This window comes from Gigantopelta aegis, chromosome 6 (assembly GCF_016097555.1).
Source record: "Gigantopelta aegis isolate Gae_Host chromosome 6, Gae_host_genome, whole genome shotgun sequence".
NCBI lineage: Eukaryota > Metazoa > Mollusca > Gastropoda > Neomphalida > Peltospiridae > Gigantopelta > Gigantopelta aegis.
In genome coordinates, this window is record NC_054704.1 from 73,576,345 (window position 1) to 73,595,663 (window position 19,319).

A 19,319-nucleotide genomic window follows, 5' to 3' on the forward strand; every position below is an offset into this window, starting at 1 on the left:
GTGAAACATTTCGCAAAATTATAACAAAACCAGTTATTTTGGAACAAAATGTCAATTATTACATAAACTTATTTTGCAAATTAAAATAAAATTTGCCAACTACTATCAAATTTCACAATTGGCGAATTTGGCGAATGTCAGAGATAGCCCTGCTGGATGAAATTGGGGCTGTTGGTCATTGTTTGGTGTTACTGTTATAAAGGTTGACCTCATGAATCGATGAAACCAGAAACATGCCACAATTACTTACTTCTAGAACAAACGTTTTGTTATTTGATGTTAGCTTCACAAATATAGCCTTGTTCATAAACTATCCATACTTGGTAGCAGCAGCACTTTAAAACAAAAACGACTTTTTAAATAGAGCGGAAACTGAAAGAGTCGCTGTTCAAAGTACGAGATGTCCAGTCGCATTGGTTGTCAGTGTTCGGGTGAAACGCATGGGAAACAAATCGACATCTCAAAATGCTATTGGATATATGTGGAATTTTTAACAAGTTAATTAAATTAAAGCCCAAAAGGAATACACATTCTTTGTCATTCTGCTAGTATCAAGTGCATCACTATGTCAACAGACTTCCTGTCCTATAACCAATGATGATGATAATCTGTCACACTTGCTATAAAATAAAAATCACATGATCAAAATTGGACAGATAACTCTAATTCGACTGGCAATCAATGATCTGTTAAATGTTATGACAAAAGACGTTAACAATCAACGTAACAAATGTCCAATTTCAGTTTAACACGTGAGTCCATGATGCCTAGAAATGCTCGTCAATCACCTTGAGGTGATGCACCATTATTATTATTATTTTAATTATTTGTCATAGCAGAGTCTATATTTAAAAATCAATATGGGTAGGGATGGAGCTCGTTTCCTGTTACTTTTCCTGTTACTTAACCCCCCCCCCCCAAAAAAAAAAAACCCAAAAACCCCCAACAAAACAAACCCCAACTCGCCCTGGCCTGGGCAATGATTTGTCAACTCTTCCCCCAAAATGTTACTAACTCTCGCACTCTACTATGTTCAAAGTGTAAATTAATACCTTGCTTATTGTAATTGATGGACACAAGATGTTGGAGGGGTCACCTCCAGCCCTCCCCTTATAAATATAATTGAAATTGATATGTAAGGGTAGGTTAGAGGGGTTTCTAGACGTTTCGTACCCAAACCCGTTCGTACCATACCGTTTCGTAACCACTAGCATACCAGTTCGTAACCAATTAAATAATGTCATACATTACACCTAACATTAATATATTTTTTAAATACACAATTATAATGTTATATTACAAACATATTGTAACATTTAGCAAAAAATGTGTTGTAATAATCACTCAGTATCTTTTATAAGCATTAAATGAGCAATTATGTGCTGTGCATCACCGAAGCATGCCGTTTCGTAACCAAAAAGCATACTTTTTCGTAACCAAAAAGCCAAAGAGCAATTCTTTTGTTATAAACCCATTTAATATTTGATTGTATTAACCCGTGTAATAACGGTATGTAAATTTCATGTCATATGCAAATTTAAAAGTTCATAATGCTTCTTTCACCTGTCAATAATTGAAGGACTCAGTGCTAAATAGGGAATAAGTCACATTTTGAAAGTTTTGAGAAATATACCAACATATAAGTTTTTATTAATTTCACATTTACCTTTACCATAAATACAATTGTATGAATGTACTGGGTTTCAATATCTCTATATATAATTATGTTAATATTACTATGTTTGTAAATATTATTATGTTTGTACATAAAATGTTTTTTGTCATGTAAAAAGAAAAATGTTAAGTGTTTGAAATATATCAACAAATAAGCTGACTTCGCTTGACATGATTGTTCGTGACAATTTCTAATCGCTAATTATTAAAATGCAGTTGGCTTGGATTTTTGTTGTTTTGTTTTTCATTCAATAACATGTACAAATGTGGGTACGAACTGGTATGCCGATGTTCCTCTGGTTACGAACTGGTATGCCTTTGGGTACGAACCGGTATGCTTTTGGGTACGAACCGGTATGGTACGAAACGGTATGGTTACGAAACGACCTGATACCGGCTAGAGGAAACTGTTATGTACAGTGCTGTCCAGTGTATCGGCACACCTAAGCATTTAAGGACCATTTTCTATGTGAACATTGTGAAATAGTTAATAAAATGTGTCTCTCACCAATGAAGCAGTGCATAATCTGAAATACACTACGAATTGTTTTATGTTTGTAGTAAATAAACATTTTAAAATGGTGCATAAATATAGGCACCCCCTTGTATCCAAAACGATTTGCATGTCCGGTGATTCGGCACAGTAGATGTGGATCATTGACCCCGCTATTTAAAAACTGCCCATGACCTCACTTTTAGCCCATAACGCTACACTGTTGTCCAGAATTATTTTAATACTTTTTTGTTTTGTCTTGTTAAAAATATTACTATGAAAATGAACGATCACACATGACCCATCTCATGATCAGTTTCGGAATCGTTTTCTTGAGTGGCACAGTACTGCAAATACATACATGTTCATTATCATGCATGGCTAAGATGCCTACATGGATTTTATTTTTCTCAGGTAGATTGTGTGCACACGTGGATCTTATTTCGCTTTTATTTTTTTTATAACAATGTGACAATTGTGAACTGGATTGACTGTCAATTAAGGTGTAAAATTTTTGTTTTGTTTGCATTTGTCTGTGTTTTCCTTTTTAGTTTAAATAAAAATAACCGAACAAAAATAATTACATTTATACTGTTTACTATAATTTAAAAAATGTGGGAAAGGTGTTTTTAGACTGGTTTTAACATTCTTAATATCAATAAGGATGACCTACTTCGCGTTTTTATACACGAAAACAGGTGAATGATTTATTTTGAAATTATGATATAATTATTGATACTTCTAATGTTTTTTTTTAATTGCACCCGTAACAATAAATGTTGATACTTGATTAACCATTGAAAAAGGAATTGAACTTTAATTCGTTAAAAACTCCGACAACATGACAACTTCCTAAGCATACTTAAGCAAAATACCAAGTGCGCCGAATCACCGGACACGCCGATACACCAGACACGGTTGTAATGCTTTGACAATCATTGACAACCAAATGATCGCTAGCTACTTTGTCTCAAATACACATTTGTTCCTAAATCTGATGCCACAGAGCTTTAGTTTCATTATTCTTGAGTCCATTGTATAACATTAAACTTACATGTTGTTAACTAGTACTGGTCAGTGTTACACGAAGAAACCTGATGTCTTTGTGCAAAGCAAACCTGCACTGTACTTCCTTGTGATATAGAGCAAAATGTGTGCCCACGTGACACCTTGGTACTGGTAACAACATATAAGTTTAAAGTCATGACTGGACTCGAGAATAATCAAACTAAAACTCTGTGGCATCAGATTTAGGGGAAAAAATTTGTATTTTAGACACAGTAGCTTGCGACCATTTGGCTGTCGATGATTGCCAAAGCATTACATAGAGTTTTCTCTAGCCTTCCCCTACATATCAATAAGGGGAGGGCTCGAGGTAACTTGAGCTAGAGGGGTCAGTGCTAACGTTTTCAGGGATTACAATTTAACTCGTTATTTTTCAGAGGTAGTTTAACGCATAATTTCTTATACGGAATAACATGTAAGCTCAGCACAAAATAAAGAAATAAAATAATAATAATAATAATAACATATAGATGTAAATGTATTGCAGTGAAACCTGTCTAAACCGGATCGTGTTGGGGACATCATATTTATCCAGTTTAGACAAGATCTTGTGTTTAGAGGGCCATTTTTTAGAATACATGTAAGTTTTGGACTAATAATAATGTTGCTATATCCCAATTTTTTAATGTATCTTTCTTGTTTATGAACCAACATTAAAACATAAATAAAAACAACAAATTTCAATGTAATTTAGTTTTTACCACAATTAATGTTGCAAAATGACGGATAATTCCACAGGCCTACGTTTAGCCTGTGGTGGCCTAGACATTTTCATTCTTTCTAAGTAGCAAAATTCAGCTAACGTTTGCAAATTATTTTGACTGGTTCCTGAAGTGGTAATTCGGTTTACTGTGTAGTGTAAAAAACAGTCTAGCGAGTGTTAGCAAAAAGCAGTTGACTGAACATGACCTGCACGTGTAGGTGCATCTGTACCATGTTTTGTCACAAACATAGATGGTACATGAGACCGTCCGATGGTGGTATATTGGGTTGTTTTACTATGCTTTCGTATAGAATTGTGTCACCCAATGTGTTGGCAGATGGCGGATAGTGTGTGTGGGGGTGGGGGTAAAACAGTAAATTTTTAACATTTTAAATACAGACTATCTATGCTCTAACATTTCTCTAACATTTTTTAGGCGGTATACCGGAGGGTGGTTTAATGAGATTTGACTGTATTGTAAAATAAAGAGTTAAATTATGCAGTTTGAAGAGAATTTGTAAAGAAACTTTTTTTTTTAATTTACAATTTTGTTTCTTCTCAAAACATCTTATTTGAGTTTGTATGGGTTTAAAACTGATTGAACATTATTCATTATAGTATTATATGTCAATTCACACAACAGTATATTTGTAAATGTTTAAGTTTGAATTGTCTTGTCTTGAATTTATGTCTGCTTTTCTTCAAATGTGACATTCCTGCTAAGGTTATCTGCACATCCTGTTTCATTTTACTGATAAGTTCCTCTTCTCAGACTATCCACATGGTGTGAAGGCCAATAAACACTTGTCATATCAAGCCAAGACAATTCAAGCTTAAGCTTCAAAATCATGCAAATATCTTTCATTGTCTTCTGACGATAACAGTTAAAGATCCTTAAAGTGACAGACCCTAGTTTTTAAACATAACAACATATTTTTCACAATTAAAGTCGTTTTTGATAGTTTAAATTAGAAGTACTTACACTTTGTTATTTAGAATATTCATTTTCGTACACCTTAAGTGGATATGGTCATCCAGACAAGAAACTACAAGATCGGTTCTTGGAACCATTTGTATCAAGTCCTCACATGACTGACTCTCGTGATCCACATGACTGACTCTCGTGATCCACATAAACAGTGTTGTGAAACCCACAGAGTACAGACAAATAGACCTAAACTGTAAACAGGCAAGAAACTACAAGATCGGTTCTTGGAACCATTTGTATCAAGTCCTCACATGACTGACTCTCGTGATCCACATGACTGACTCTCGTGATCCACATGACTGACTCTCGTGATCCACATAAACAGTGTTGTGAAACCCACAGAGTACAGACAAATAGACCTAAACTGTAAACAGGCAAGAAACTACAAGATCGGTTCTTGGAACCATTTGTATCAAGTCCTCACATGACTGACTCTCGTGATCCACATAAACAGTGTTGTGAAACCCACAGAGTACAGACAAATAGACCTAAACTGTAAACAGGCAAGAAACTACAAGATCGGTTCTTGGAACCATTTGTATCAAGTCCTCACATGACTGACTCTCGTGATCCACATAAACAGTGTTGTGAAACCCACAGAGTACAGACAAATAGACCTAAACTGTAAACAGGCAATTCTGAATAAAAAATATTATTGGTAGTAAATCTTACGGTTGAGATGAATTTTACTTGTAGAATGCAGGAAATTGCATTTCAGGACATCTAGTTTTCAAAAGTTTACAGGGGGAAGATATCCCTGAACCCCCTAGAGACTTTGCTTTGTGCCCTCAATCTCAGCTCCCCCCCCCCCCCCCCCCCCCCGATGTCTACTTGATTCCGCCATGCCTGTTAAAATGGAGAACTGAACCCTTCACAGTATTTGGTTGATAAAGTGACAAAACGTTAATTAAATTAGAGCACATAGATTATTAATCATCGGCTATTGGATGTCAAATATTTAGTAATTCTGACACATAGTCTTAGAGAGGAAATGCGCTACATTTTTCCATTAGTAGCAAGGGATCTTTTATGTAAACCATCCCACTGACAGGCTAGCACATACCACAGCCTTTAATAAACCATTTGCGGTGCACTGGCTGGAAGGAGAAATAGCCCAGTGGACCCACTGATGGGGATTGTTTCTGCCCCTCACCTATGTTGCCCAATCACTGATTTGGTATAGGGATTCAAATCATGTTTATTCAAATGATGTTTTGGACTGTAGTTCTGTGGACAGTGACAATGAGTTCCACAAAATAAAAAAGATTTTAGGACAAAGACGGCTAAATGATCAAACTGAATACCTTGTGAACTAGCAGAGCAGTCATTATTACCCATATGGTTAAAATTATCTTGGTTCATATCAAGGGACGGGACGTAGCCCAGTGGTAAAATACTCACTTGTGTGATCGGTCTCGGATCAATCCCCGTTAGTAGGCGCACCGGTGCACTATGACTAGTATATCAAAGGCTGTAGTATGTGCTATTGTGTCTGTGGGATGGTGTATAAAAAATATCCCTTGCTACTAATGGAACATCGTAGCAGGTTTCCTCACTAAGACTATATGTCAAGATGACCAAGTGTTTGACATCCAATAGCTGATGATTAATAAATCAATGTGTTCTAATGGTGTCGTTAAACAAAACAAACTTTTGGTTCATATCAAAGTATCAAAGTCTTACATACCCTAGAACGCCAAGTGGAACGTATCACCTCAGTCCTATGACACACGACGACCTTTACAGACCTTTACAGAATGTCGGTAAAACAAGTTCCATGATTAAAAGTTAAAATTGATTATGGGTAATAAATAGCACATTAAACTCTCTACCAGTTCAAATCATGTTTATGTCCCTTTTGAAATCATTTTTATTGCCACTTGCTAAAAGCTCATGACCGTTTAAAATTATTTTACTCAGGATATTTTCATATTCATTATACAACGTAATTTCATACCTCATTTGCAAGCAATGTATTCACTATTCAGTGTAATAATGGTTCTGGAACAGTACGGTACAATATGTAGATAGACAGTCCTTGGTGCAAAGTACTTTGCTCATTTAAATATTGTAAAAAATCAATGCGACTCTGAAACAAACAACAGCTGAATCTCTACAGCTGACATGTCAGCAAGTAGTACCATTATCTGTTTTACATAATTATTAATACACATGTATGTATCTGATCATGGATAGGTTTTGAAAGCAGACTGAATGTGGGTGTTATTTCTCATCAAAATAATTTGTTTAGTATTGCAGATGGGTAGATATATTCTGAGGTCTTTTGTGTGTGTATGTATATGTGTATGTATATATGGATGGATGGATGGATGAATGAATGGAAGGATGTATATATATGATGGTACAGTGTATTAGTTGAAGTTTGTTTTGTTTAACAACACCACTAGAGCACATTGATTTATTACTCATCGGCTGTTGGATGTCAAACATTGGGTAATTTTGACATATAGTCTTAGACAGGACACCTGCTACATTTTTCCATTAGTAGCAAGGGATCTTTTATATGCACCATCCCATAGACAAAATAGTACACACCACGGCCTTTGATATACACTGGCTGGAATGAGAAATAGCTCAAAGGGCCCACCAACACAGATCGATTTTAGACCGAGAGCGCACCAAGCAAGCGCTTTATCACTGGGCTACATCCTGCCCCCGGTTTATTAGAAAGAAATGTTTTATTTAACGACGCACTCAACACATTTTATTTACGGTCATATGGTTAAGGACCACACAGATTTTGAGAGGAAACCCGCTGTTGCCACTTCATGTGCTACTCTTTCTGATTAGCAGCAAGGGATCTTTTATTTGCACTTCCTACAGGCAGGATAGCACAAACCATGGCCTTTGTTGAACTAGTTATGGATCACTGGTCGGTGCAAGTGGTTTACACCTACCCATTGAGCCTTGCGGAGCTCAGGGTTTGGAGTCGGTATCTGGATTAAAAATCCCATGCCTCGACTGGGATCCGAACCCAGTACCTACCAGCCTGTTGACCGATGGCCTTACCATGACGCCTCCGAGGCCGGTCCGGTGTATTAGATACAGTCAAGTAATACAAGTGTATGGGTTATACTGCTACTTGTTGTGCTACATTACTACATTGTGTACTATATACTAGCCAGTTAATTGCACTTATTGAGAAGATTACTTTAAGATTTGTCACATTAAAAGCTCACTGATTTCTGATTTCTGACACATTTATATAGTTGCTGAAAATTTACTATTACAACTTGTATGTTTGCCATTGATTTTCACACAATTATGTCAGTATAATTTGTCATGATTTAATATATATATATATATATATACTGTAAAATAAATATCAGTGTCATGGGAAAAATAAAATAAATCGTGGGAAATCCCAGATGAGGAAAGTGCCTCGTCTGCCTCATGCTGGCTACACTATTGACTTGTATATTACAATAATGTTATTTTAGGAAGTAGATAGAAAAAAAAAAAAAAAAAATAATAATAATAATAATACAAAATTAATAATAATGAAAAAAAAACCTGAATAAAAAAAAAATATATATAATGAAAATAAATAAATAATCCCTAGCGTTAATGTCGGCTGATAGGTTTCTCAACAGTGCACTTTACATTCACCTATATATTTGGTTGGTTTTGTCATAATATAGCACTGTATTTTTGAAAGATAATAAGTACTAACTATCTATATGGCCAATATATTGTTTGTGAAATGGTCATTATTTGCATAAATATACTTTTCAATATTTCTATTATGTTTTATTATACTTGTAGCTTCAGAAAATTTAGGATTTCGATTGGCATATGTACAACTATATATGTATTTTTTACATAAGACAATGATGTGGTTTAATAAAATACTCTGTAAAGGATTCCCAAATATATCGATTATATTAAGATTTACAATCAAACCTGTTATATCTTTAAACCACGTTTTGAATTAGCATTTATATGTTTACAACATTATTATTTACACACACAACATTATTTTGCCATATATTGCATTAGGGGCCAAGACATATGTAGCCTAATTGTCGGGGGCTGTAATAGTTTGGGGCCTAAACATCTGGGGCTGATTATAGACGGGTCCCAGCCAAGGAAAAACTGCCATTTTTTTCCTGTCAAGAGTTTTCTCAGTGGAGTCATCATCCTGAACCATTGCACTTTGAAATTAGGTTTTGGGCAACCTAAAATTTGACCTCAACTCCAAGATGGCCACCAAAATTCAAAATGGCCACCAAATTACCTGAATCCAACCTGTTAACATAATTTTCTATTCTTCAATTTTCTACTTTCAGGTAGAACATGACTTCTTGGCATCAAGTAGAAATATTCTGCTTAACACTCGCCTTGTTGTATTTAGAGGGAGCCAAAGCAGTGAAGATTGAGGATTACACGGATGTCTGTTTGGATGGACTGAATCACAAAAGTAAACCTGGTCCTGAGTACAGATTGATTAAAATGGTACTAAAATTTAAATCTGGCATATATCATATCTACAAGTCAGAAATCTGGTCACATACTAGGTGTAGCTCAGTGGTAGAGCATTTGATCGCAGGGATTTTATCCAGGTGTTCCGCAGTACTCAACATGCAGATAAGCTCCTTCCCAAAAGCCAGTGACACTGAAAATGCCCAATTTGATGATGTGTAAAATATATTTATGCCCGAGGTGTGATAGGTTACAGAATCAATCCCCATCAGAAGGGCAGGACGTAGCCCAGTGGTAAAGTGCTCACTTGATGCGTGGTTGGTCTAGGATTGATCCCCGTCGGTGAGCCCAATGGTCTATTTTTTCGTTATAGCCAGTGCACCATGTCTGGTATATCAAAGGCCTTGTTATGTGCTGTCCTGTCTATGGGATAGTGCATATAAAAGATCCCTTTCTACTAATGAAAAAATATATCAGGTTTCATCTCTAAAAGACTGTCAAAATTACTAAATGTTTGATATTCAATAGCCGATGATTAATAAATCAATGTGCTCTAGTGGTGTCGTTAAACAAAACCCCACACAATCCCCATCAGTGAATCCTGTCCTGTTCTGTCCCAGCCATTGTCATATATATATAAAGTATGTTGGTGTACTTCGGAATCCTGCTTCCACCCATCCACTCTGTAAATCTAATAATATCCTGCTTCCACCCATCCACTCTGTAAATATAATAATCTCCTGCTTCCACCCATCCACTCTGTAAATATAATAATATCCTGCTTCCACCCATCCACTCTGTAAATATAATAATATCCTGCTTCCACCCATCCTCCCTGTAAATCTAATAATATCCTGCATCCACTCTGTAAATCTAATAATATCCTGCATCCACCGATCCACCCTGTAAATATAATGTGGTGTTTTCCCCTGCAGTGTGCTCCTTGCAAGAACCGATCGTGTCGACTCCCATCCACTCTGTAAATATAATAATATCCTGTTTCCACTCATCCACCCTGTAAATATAATATGGTGTTTTCCCTGCAGTGCGCTCCTTGGTGGAATCAATCGTGTTGACTCCCATCCACTCTGTAAATATAATAATAACCTGCTTCCACCCATCAACCCTGTAAATATAATATGGTGTTTTCCCCTGCAGTGTCCTGTAAATATGATAATATCCTGCTTCCACCCATCCACTCTGTAAATCTAATAATATCCTGCTTCCACCCATCCACTCTGTAAATATAATAATATCCTGCTTCCACCCATCCACCCTGTAAATATAATAATATCCTGCTTCCACCCATCCACTCTGTAAATATAATAATATCCTGCTTCCACCCATCCTCCCTGTAAATATAATAATATCCTGCTTCCACCCACCCACTCTGTAAATATAATAATATCCTGCTTCCACCCATCCACTCTGTAAATCTAATAATATCCTGCTTCCACCCATCCACTCTGTAAATCTAATAATATCCTGCTTCCACCCATCCACTCTGTAAATCTAATAATATCCTGCTTCCACCCATCCACCCTGTAAATATAATAATATCCTGCTTCCACCCATCCACTCTGTAAATATAATAATATCCTGCTTCCACCCATCCACCCTGTAAATATAATATGGTGTTTCCCCTGCAGTGTGCTCCTTGGAGGAATCGATCGTGTTAACTCCCATCCACTTTGTAAATATAATAATATCCTGCTTCCACCCATCCACCCTGTAAATATAATATGGTGTTTCCCCTGCAGTGCGTTCCTTGGAGGAATTGATCGTGTTGACTCCCATCCACTCTGTAAATATAATAATATCCTGCTGTCACCCATCCACTCGGTAAATATAATTTGGTGTTTTCCCTGCAGTGCGCTCCTTGGCGGAATCGATCGTGTTGACTCCCATCCACTCTGTAAATATATTAATATCCTGCTTCCACCCATCCACCCTATGAATATAATATGGTGTTTTCCCCTGCAGTGTGCTCCTTGGAAGAACCAATCGTGTGGACTCTCATCCACCCTGTAAATCTAATAATATCCTGCTTCCACCCATCCACCCTGTAAATCTAATAATATCCTGCTTCCACCCATCCACCCTGTAAATATAATATTATGTTTTCCCCTGCAGTGTGCTCCTTGGAGGAATTGATCGTGTTGACTCCCATCCACTCTGTAAATATAATAATATCCTGCTGTCACCCATCCACTCGGTAAATATAATATGGTGTTTCCCCGGCAGTGTGCTCCTTGGAAGAACCGATCGTGTTGTACGAGAGCCACCAGTGAGAGTATTCACCTGAGTGATACGTGGCTCAACTTCAACTGGAACCACTGTGGCTGGTTGTCGGCTCGCTGCAGAGAACAGTTTATCCGGGACTTGTGTTTCTACGAGTGTTCACCCAACCTCGGGCCCTGGCTCGTTAAAGTATGGACCATTTTAACAATATCTTCTTCTTTTTTTGATCCTATGACATACATAATTTAATTAGTTACATATCATTTATAAGCATTGGAATAAGGCCTAAAAAGAAATATGTGTGTTTTCGGTTTTCCGACCTACGCTAATTTTATGTAGTGACTCTGAAATATCTTGAAGCAAAAAATTTTTTTTTTTTTTTTTTAAATCATGATCCCTGATTGTTTTGCAATCAGCAATCTAGATTTGGAACACCTCGGCCGATTACGTTTTCTCGGTTTTATTAGATTTTTAAAAAAGAAAAAAAAAAGGTTCCTAACTACATGTACCTACCCTATTTTTTTTCAAGGATGAAACCTGAAACACACGTTTATTTTTTGAGGCCTAAGTTGAGAATGGTCATTCATGTTACTAGGAGGTTACCACATTTCAAGAAAGTTGAGAATGGTGTTTCGTTCTCCACATTTTGTTTTTTTACAAAAAACATTGCAACATAAAATATTTATCAGTTGTGTGATGCTTAAATATAAATTACACACAGAACATGTATCGGTACACCGAGAACAGTGATTTGAATGACTAGCAAAGTATTGGCGTATTTATGTAAAGGATATAATGGGAATTGTCGTCTTCATAAATGTGTCGTAACCTACTGGTTACCAGGCCTGTAATTTATGGTAATCTTTTCATGGGTTACCAGGCATTTTGATTATTTTGAGGCCTGGTATATCAAACACTGTGGTATGTGTTACCCAGTCGGTGGGATGGTGCATATAAAAGATCCCTTGCTACTAATGGAAAATTATGTGGGTTTTCTCTCTAATACTATATGTCAAAATAACCAAACGTTTGACATCCAACAGCCGATGATTAATAAATCATTGTGCTCTAGTGATGTCGATAAACAAAAAACAAACTTTAAACTTTAAGAATATAATAGTTTATCACTTTACATAATTTATCTATCTGCATAATTATCAAAATGGTATGGTTATAGATTTAGATGATTTTTATCGCCTTTCAGTAGACTATTGAATGGTGCAAGTACTACTTTCTAGAAATATTAAATAATTGCAAAAGGTTATTGTATTACTTACATTAATCAAACTTTTTTTTTTAATATTCATACAGTTATATTTTTGAACTGTATACACTGCTATGTTTTAAAATTACCATATAATTTTGTAGTCCATCAACTATGGTATTTAGAATTCTTTTCACATTCATACATTTATTAGTTTCATTTCTGTTCATCTGTCTTTCTGTCTATCAATCTGTCCCACATATAGTTTCCAGACGGTTTTTTTACATTGCCCCAAAGATATTGAACTGAAATGTTTTCTATAGTCTTATGTACAGTTACAGATCCAGTTTCATTTTGATGGCGTTTTACCCATTTTTGACAAGAGTTATAGCCCTTGAACTTATTGAGATAGAAAAATTTGTTGAGCCTGTTAGAAAACATGTGTTGCTTTAGCTTGGGGTTTTTTAATGTTCATATGTTATGTTTATACTGTTGTGTTTATACTGTTGTGTTTATACTGTTGTGTTTCAGGTGAACATGAAGATTCGCAGTGAAACCCAGAGAAATGTCCCACTGTGCCAGTCAGGGTGTACAAACTGGTGGAATGACTGTAAAAATGATCTGACCTGCAAGGCGGACTGGTCCAGTGGATTTAACTGGACAACTGGTAAACACATCATTAGACCTTCAAAAATTACAATGGCCATAATTTTGTTTCCATGTTACCCGCACAAATCTTTGGAGTACCATTTACACGGTCATAGTGGGTTATGCAAAACAGAAAATGGGCTACTGAATTTATTTTTGTGTCACCTATAAATGGATTACGCAACTTCCAGCAGTTGAGGGATAAAAATTTAGCTGAGGAAGGAACTGTTTTATTGTTTTATTTAACGATGCACTCAACACATTGTATTTTTGGTTATATGGTGTCAGACATATGGTTAAGGACCACACAGATATTGAGAGAGGAAACACGCTGTCGCCACTTCATGGACTACTCTTTTCGATTAGCAGCAAGGGATCTTTTATATGCACCATCCCCCACAGACAGGATATTACATACCACATACTTTGTTACACCAGTTGTGGAGCACTGGCTGGGACGAGATGTAACTCAGTGGTAGAAAGTAGTTTGACACCACTAGAGCACAGTGATTATTTAATCATCGGCTACTGGATGTCAAACATTTGGTAATTCTGCTCAGTGGTAGAGTGCTGCACCTATTGATATTTTGTTGGAAAGTAACTGCAGATTTCTGCATTTTTTAAAGTTTAATTAAATCATTTTTCAAAATGTTTGGCTCACCCAGAACTAGCCCTGCCAGTCTGTCTTTTAAAGTTGGAATACTGTTTTCTAAAAATTTGGTCATTTGTTGTCTGAAATTTGTCGAAGACAGCTAGGAGGCTTGTCCAATTATATAGTTGAATCAGACTGTTATGGCCATACACCTCCACTCTCTTGTCATGACGTGGGCTAGTAGTAGTAACATAAGTGGGTGTTGTGGTCTGACATCTGCCTACAAAATATGCATTCACTTTAGATTGAGGGGATGTTGCCCAGTGGTAAAATGATCGCCTAATGTGAGGTTGATCTAGGATTGATCCATGTTGATGACCCAGTTGAGCTATTTTTCATTTTTGCAAGAGCTGCACAACTGGCGTAGCCTTTGCTATAGTATTATCCGGTCTGTGTGGATGGTGCATGTAAAAGGTCCCTTGCTACTAATAGAAAAATTAAATATAACATGGTTTCAGTCTTTAAATTGCTTGAAAGTCTTTGAATTTGAAAAAATTAATTTTAGGTCTTTGAAAGTCTTTGAATTGTAATAAAAGTCTTTAAAAGTCTTTAAATTCTTGTATTGTATTCATTCTTTTATTTTATTGTTAATTTTTCTCAGTCAACATCAATACTCTGACCTTCTTTCTGCTGGCATAGCTACATCATAACACAATACCTTTACAGCTGCATGCTCTTGATATTTTCAAGTTTTAAGGTTTAACCTATCATGATGCATGTAAAAAAGCCCAATTTCTTGCTATAGACAGCAACGTAAACAAACTGATTTGGTATTTTTATTGCATTTTATTGTCTTTGACCGCTGTGTCTTTGAAGTCTTTGCAAATGGTAGTTAAGTCTTTGAAAGCCTTTAAATGTGTTTGGTCTTCAAGGCTATGAACTCTGAGTAATAAATCAATGTTCTCTAGTGGTGTCATTAAACAAAACAAACTTTTAACTTTTAACTAGATATCATCCCACCTTTCATAAATTGTAAACAATAATTGCCATTACACATTTATTGTATTTGTAATTAAATATTTTCTGTTGTTTAACAGGCAGTAACACATGTCCTACCGGCAGCGAGTGCAAACCATTTCATGAGATTTATCCAGACGCAAATGCCTTCTGTGAACAAGTCTGGGGTCAAGCATGGAAAGTTGTGCCTGACAATCAACCCTGTATGTACACCTGGTTTGATGGTGATCGGGGCAATCCCAACGACAAGGTTGCTCTTGAAAGAGCAAAACATTTGATCAGTGGATCTGAACTTTCAAGGCTTTCATATATGATGCAGATAATACTATTTTTGGTGGCCTTTATTTCACTGTAGTTTTTAGCTCACATCAGGCCCGTAGCATGGTGGACATTATCGGGGGGTGGGGGGTGGGGCAATTGAACGAGCGCCGAAGGCGTGAGTTATTTGGGAGGTCCGGGGCATGATTCAAAGGTTATTTGCCTGTTACTGTAACTCTCGCAGTTAATCTCAATCCGTTAGTCTCACTACAACTTTTACATTCAGTCAGGTGAAAAAACCCACCCCAAAATTATTTTGGGGGGAGGGAGGGCGGCCTGGGCCTCCCTGGCCACCCATCCTGCTACGGGCCTGCACATGATCCGAAGGCTTAAGTGACCTATTGTGATCTGTTTTCATCCGTTGTTGTGTGTAAACGTTTTACATTATCGACTTCTTCTCCAAAACTACTTAACCAATTCCAGCCAAATTTTGTGCAAAGCTTCTATGGCACAGGGTGAAACAAATTTGTGAATGTGGTTGTTCTGAGCCCCTCACCCCTCCCCCACCACTTCAAGGGCCCAAGGGCAGGGCCCAAAACCAGAAAATTAAGCCAACTAAAAAAAGCTAGTTTTTTTAAAGTCGTACTTAAATTTGTGACCTCATCTTTGAAGTGACAATCATTCTACACAGAAGGAAGGATGTAGCATCCTGCATATCTGTGTTTTTTTTAGCAATGAACCCTGAATGTACACATTGTTTGATGCAGATCATGGTAATCTCAATGATACGGTTGCTCTTGAAAGAGCAAAAAGTTTGCTCAATGGATCTGAACTTTCAAAACTTTCATATACATGTATGTATGATGTAGATATTAATATTGTTGGTGGCATTTTTTCACTGCTGTTTTTAAAATAAAGACTTGATGGTTTTTTTTGGTTTTTTAAGTCATACATAAATTTGTAACTCCATCTTTGAAGTGGCAATCATTCTACAGAGTAGGAAGGATGTAGTATCTAGGAGTGTGTGTGTTTTAGCAATGAACTCTGAACTTTCAAGACTTTCATATACATGTATGCATGATGTAGACATTAATATTGTTGGTGGCATTTTTTCACTGCTGGTTTTAAAAATAAAGACTAATATATTTTCTAAAAGGTCTTACATAAATTTGTTACCCTCTCTTTGAAGTGACAGCCATCCTACAAAATAAGAAGGATGTAGTGTCTGGGTGTGTGTGGGTGGAAGTCCTACAGAGAAGGGGGTGGGGGATGTAACCCAGTAGTAAAGCACTTTCCTCATGTTTGGTTGGTATGGGATTGATCCCCATCAGTGGGCTCATTGGGCTATTTTTCGTTCCAGTCAGGGCACCACGACTGGTATATCAAAGGCTATGATATGTGCTGTCCTGTCTATGGGATGGTTAACTTGTTAACATTTGGCTTGGTCTCTACCGTTTACAGAGAAACCATTATGAATGCAGGAACAGTTTTGTTTTAATTGAAACCTTATGTTTTGTGGGCTTAGAGGAAAGTTATCGAGATAGAAACATGGAAACAGTTGGTGTAAAGAACATTGTCAAACTATGTCAATGGCTTGGATGGTGTTGGATCTAGAAACATGGAAACAGTTGGTGTAAAGAACATGGTCAAACTATGTCAATGGCTTGGATGATGTTGGATCTAGAAACATGGAAACAGTTGGTGTAAAGAACATGGTCAAACTATGTCAATGGCTTGGATGGTGTTGGATCTAGAAATAGGTTAAAAAGATGGTAATATATAATATATAACATATAAGGAATTAATAAAAAAATGACCTTTTTTTTCAACATTCCTTCCTCTCCCTCCCTCCCTTTCTGGGCCGAATTTAGACCTCGGGGGGGGGGGGGGGGCACTTCAGGTTCGGGGGCCCCTCAACATAGAAATTAAATTACATGACAAATAAAAAACAAACAACTTAATTTTATAATTATTACATTTTTTTATAAAGAAAGTCTGACAGGGTGGCCCAGGGCAGTAATACTTGACGACCATTTGACAGAGAACTCTAGACCTTATCCAACATATAAAGAGGACAGCTAGAGAATTCTCACGTCGGTGCTCTACCAGTTAGCTACACACCACCCACACATATGGACAAATAAATACATGATACAAACTTTTAACAAATGAAAATAGTGGGAGCAGACAAAAATGCAATAGAACACATAAAATATTTCAATATAGTTTATTGACAAAATGACACACGTTTATACATAAATGTATGCAAAGGTACTTTAATATAGTTGAATATATACAATATATTTACAAATGGCACAAAATGAAACTTAAGTAATGTTGTATACATTTAATTTTTATATATATATATATATCGAACAATCATTGATTTTTTGTGTAAGAAAAGTTATGGGAGTTGGTATGGATGTATAGCTTAATACATATTTATAATGGTTTTAGTATTATTCATTATAGAGTCAGATAAACATACTACTTGTGAGGTAATTAAATATTATTTCTACACTATATATATGTACCCCTCAATAAACAATTTGTGTTCAATGTGCTATATTTTACTGATGTATAAAAAGTATACATTTCATTTATGTATAAAAGTAATAAAATTAAGCAAAACATTTATGAATTTGATAACACATACTGTTTTATTTAACACGACTCCCTCGATTGGAGCACTGGAATATAGCAGGCTATATTGTTGTGTTATTTAAACACAACACGACTCCTTCGACTGGAGCACTGGAATATAGCAGGCTATATTGTTGTGTTATTTAAACACAACACGACTCCCTCGACTGGAGCACTGGAATATAGCAGGCTATATTGTTGTGTTATTTAAACACAACACGACTCCCTCGACTGGAGCACTGGAATATAGCAGGCTATATTGTTGTGTTATTTAAACACAACACGACTCCCTCGACTGGAGCACTGGAATATAGCAGGCTATATTGTTGTGTTATTTAAACACAACACGACTCCCTCGACCGGAGCACTGGAATATAGCAGGCTATATTGTTGTGTTATTTAAACACAACACGACTCCTTCGACCGGAGCACTGGAATATAATGGGCTATATTGTGTGTTATTTAAACACAACACGACTCCTTCGACCGGAGCATTGGAATATAGCAGGCTATTATGCACAACACCATCCCATTGCCTATACACTGGACTACAACAGAAATAGTTGGTTATTATGTACATAACACCACTTCTCTTCCATACACTGCTGCAATATATTGTTTTGTTTTACAATTATGCCTAACACCATCCCTTCCCCTCATACATTGGAATCTAGTAGACTACAGTGTTTTATTATTTATTGCACATATAACCACCCCCTGCACCCCCACGCTTGGGATTATAACCAGGGGTCTGAATTCTTCTCGGATCAATTGTTTTCCTCTCGTAGAACATTGCATTTCCTCGCATTTTAATCGTCCTTTCCTCCAAAATTTGTCAGATGGCACAGATTTTAACCTTAGATTTCAAGAATTTCCAGGACCCATCTAGATTTCCTCTTTTTTTTACAGTTCACCATTTCCCACCCGTGATAACGGGTTACCCTGTATATTATTTTGTTATTGTACATTACACCACCCCTCTCCCACACATTGTGGGCTAATATTGCAGGAGTTTTTTTTTTATATACAACACCACCCCCCTCTAATGTACACTGGGATATGACAGATTATGTTTGTTCATTATTAAACATAACACCACTCCTAACCCATTTATAGCTGACTAGCACGTTATATTGTTTTCGCTATTATAATGACATGAAACCTGCCACTGTACACTGGAATATCTGGCTGCAAGAATCACATTTTGACGTCGGTAGACCAAGTAAACATGATGGCTGAGAAGGGACATCATTTTTTAATCACCATAACAATTTAAAATGATAATTGATACCGTGATGCTATGCATGGTATTCCGAGGGTGTGATGAGCATTGGAGTGATGCGATGAGCT

The 19,319-nt window shown here is 36.5% G+C and overlaps 1 protein-coding gene across 4 annotated transcripts; it reads left to right on the plus strand.

The window, feature by feature from the left end:
* The first annotated feature begins 665 nt into the window (after positions 1-665).
* LOC121375034 (folate receptor gamma-like) lies at positions 666-16,481 on the plus strand. Of its 4 annotated transcripts, none has more exons than XM_041502242.1 (5): positions 666-794; positions 9,234-9,399; positions 11,611-11,796; positions 13,343-13,478; positions 15,149-16,481. In XM_041502242.1, the coding sequence occupies exons 2-5, from the start codon at positions 9,241-9,243 to the stop codon at positions 15,421-15,423; spliced, it is 756 nt and encodes a 251-aa protein (XP_041358176.1). In that variant the 5' UTR covers positions 666-794; positions 9,234-9,240; the 3' UTR covers positions 15,424-16,481. The 4 variants fall into 4 exon arrangements, with proteins under 4 accessions (XP_041358176.1, XP_041358179.1, XP_041358177.1 ...); XM_041502245.1 differs by having other exon boundaries at positions 701-752; XM_041502243.1 differs by lacking the exon at positions 666-794 and adding an exon at positions 3,720-3,812.
* The last annotated feature ends 2,838 nt before the right edge of the window (positions 16,482-19,319 follow it).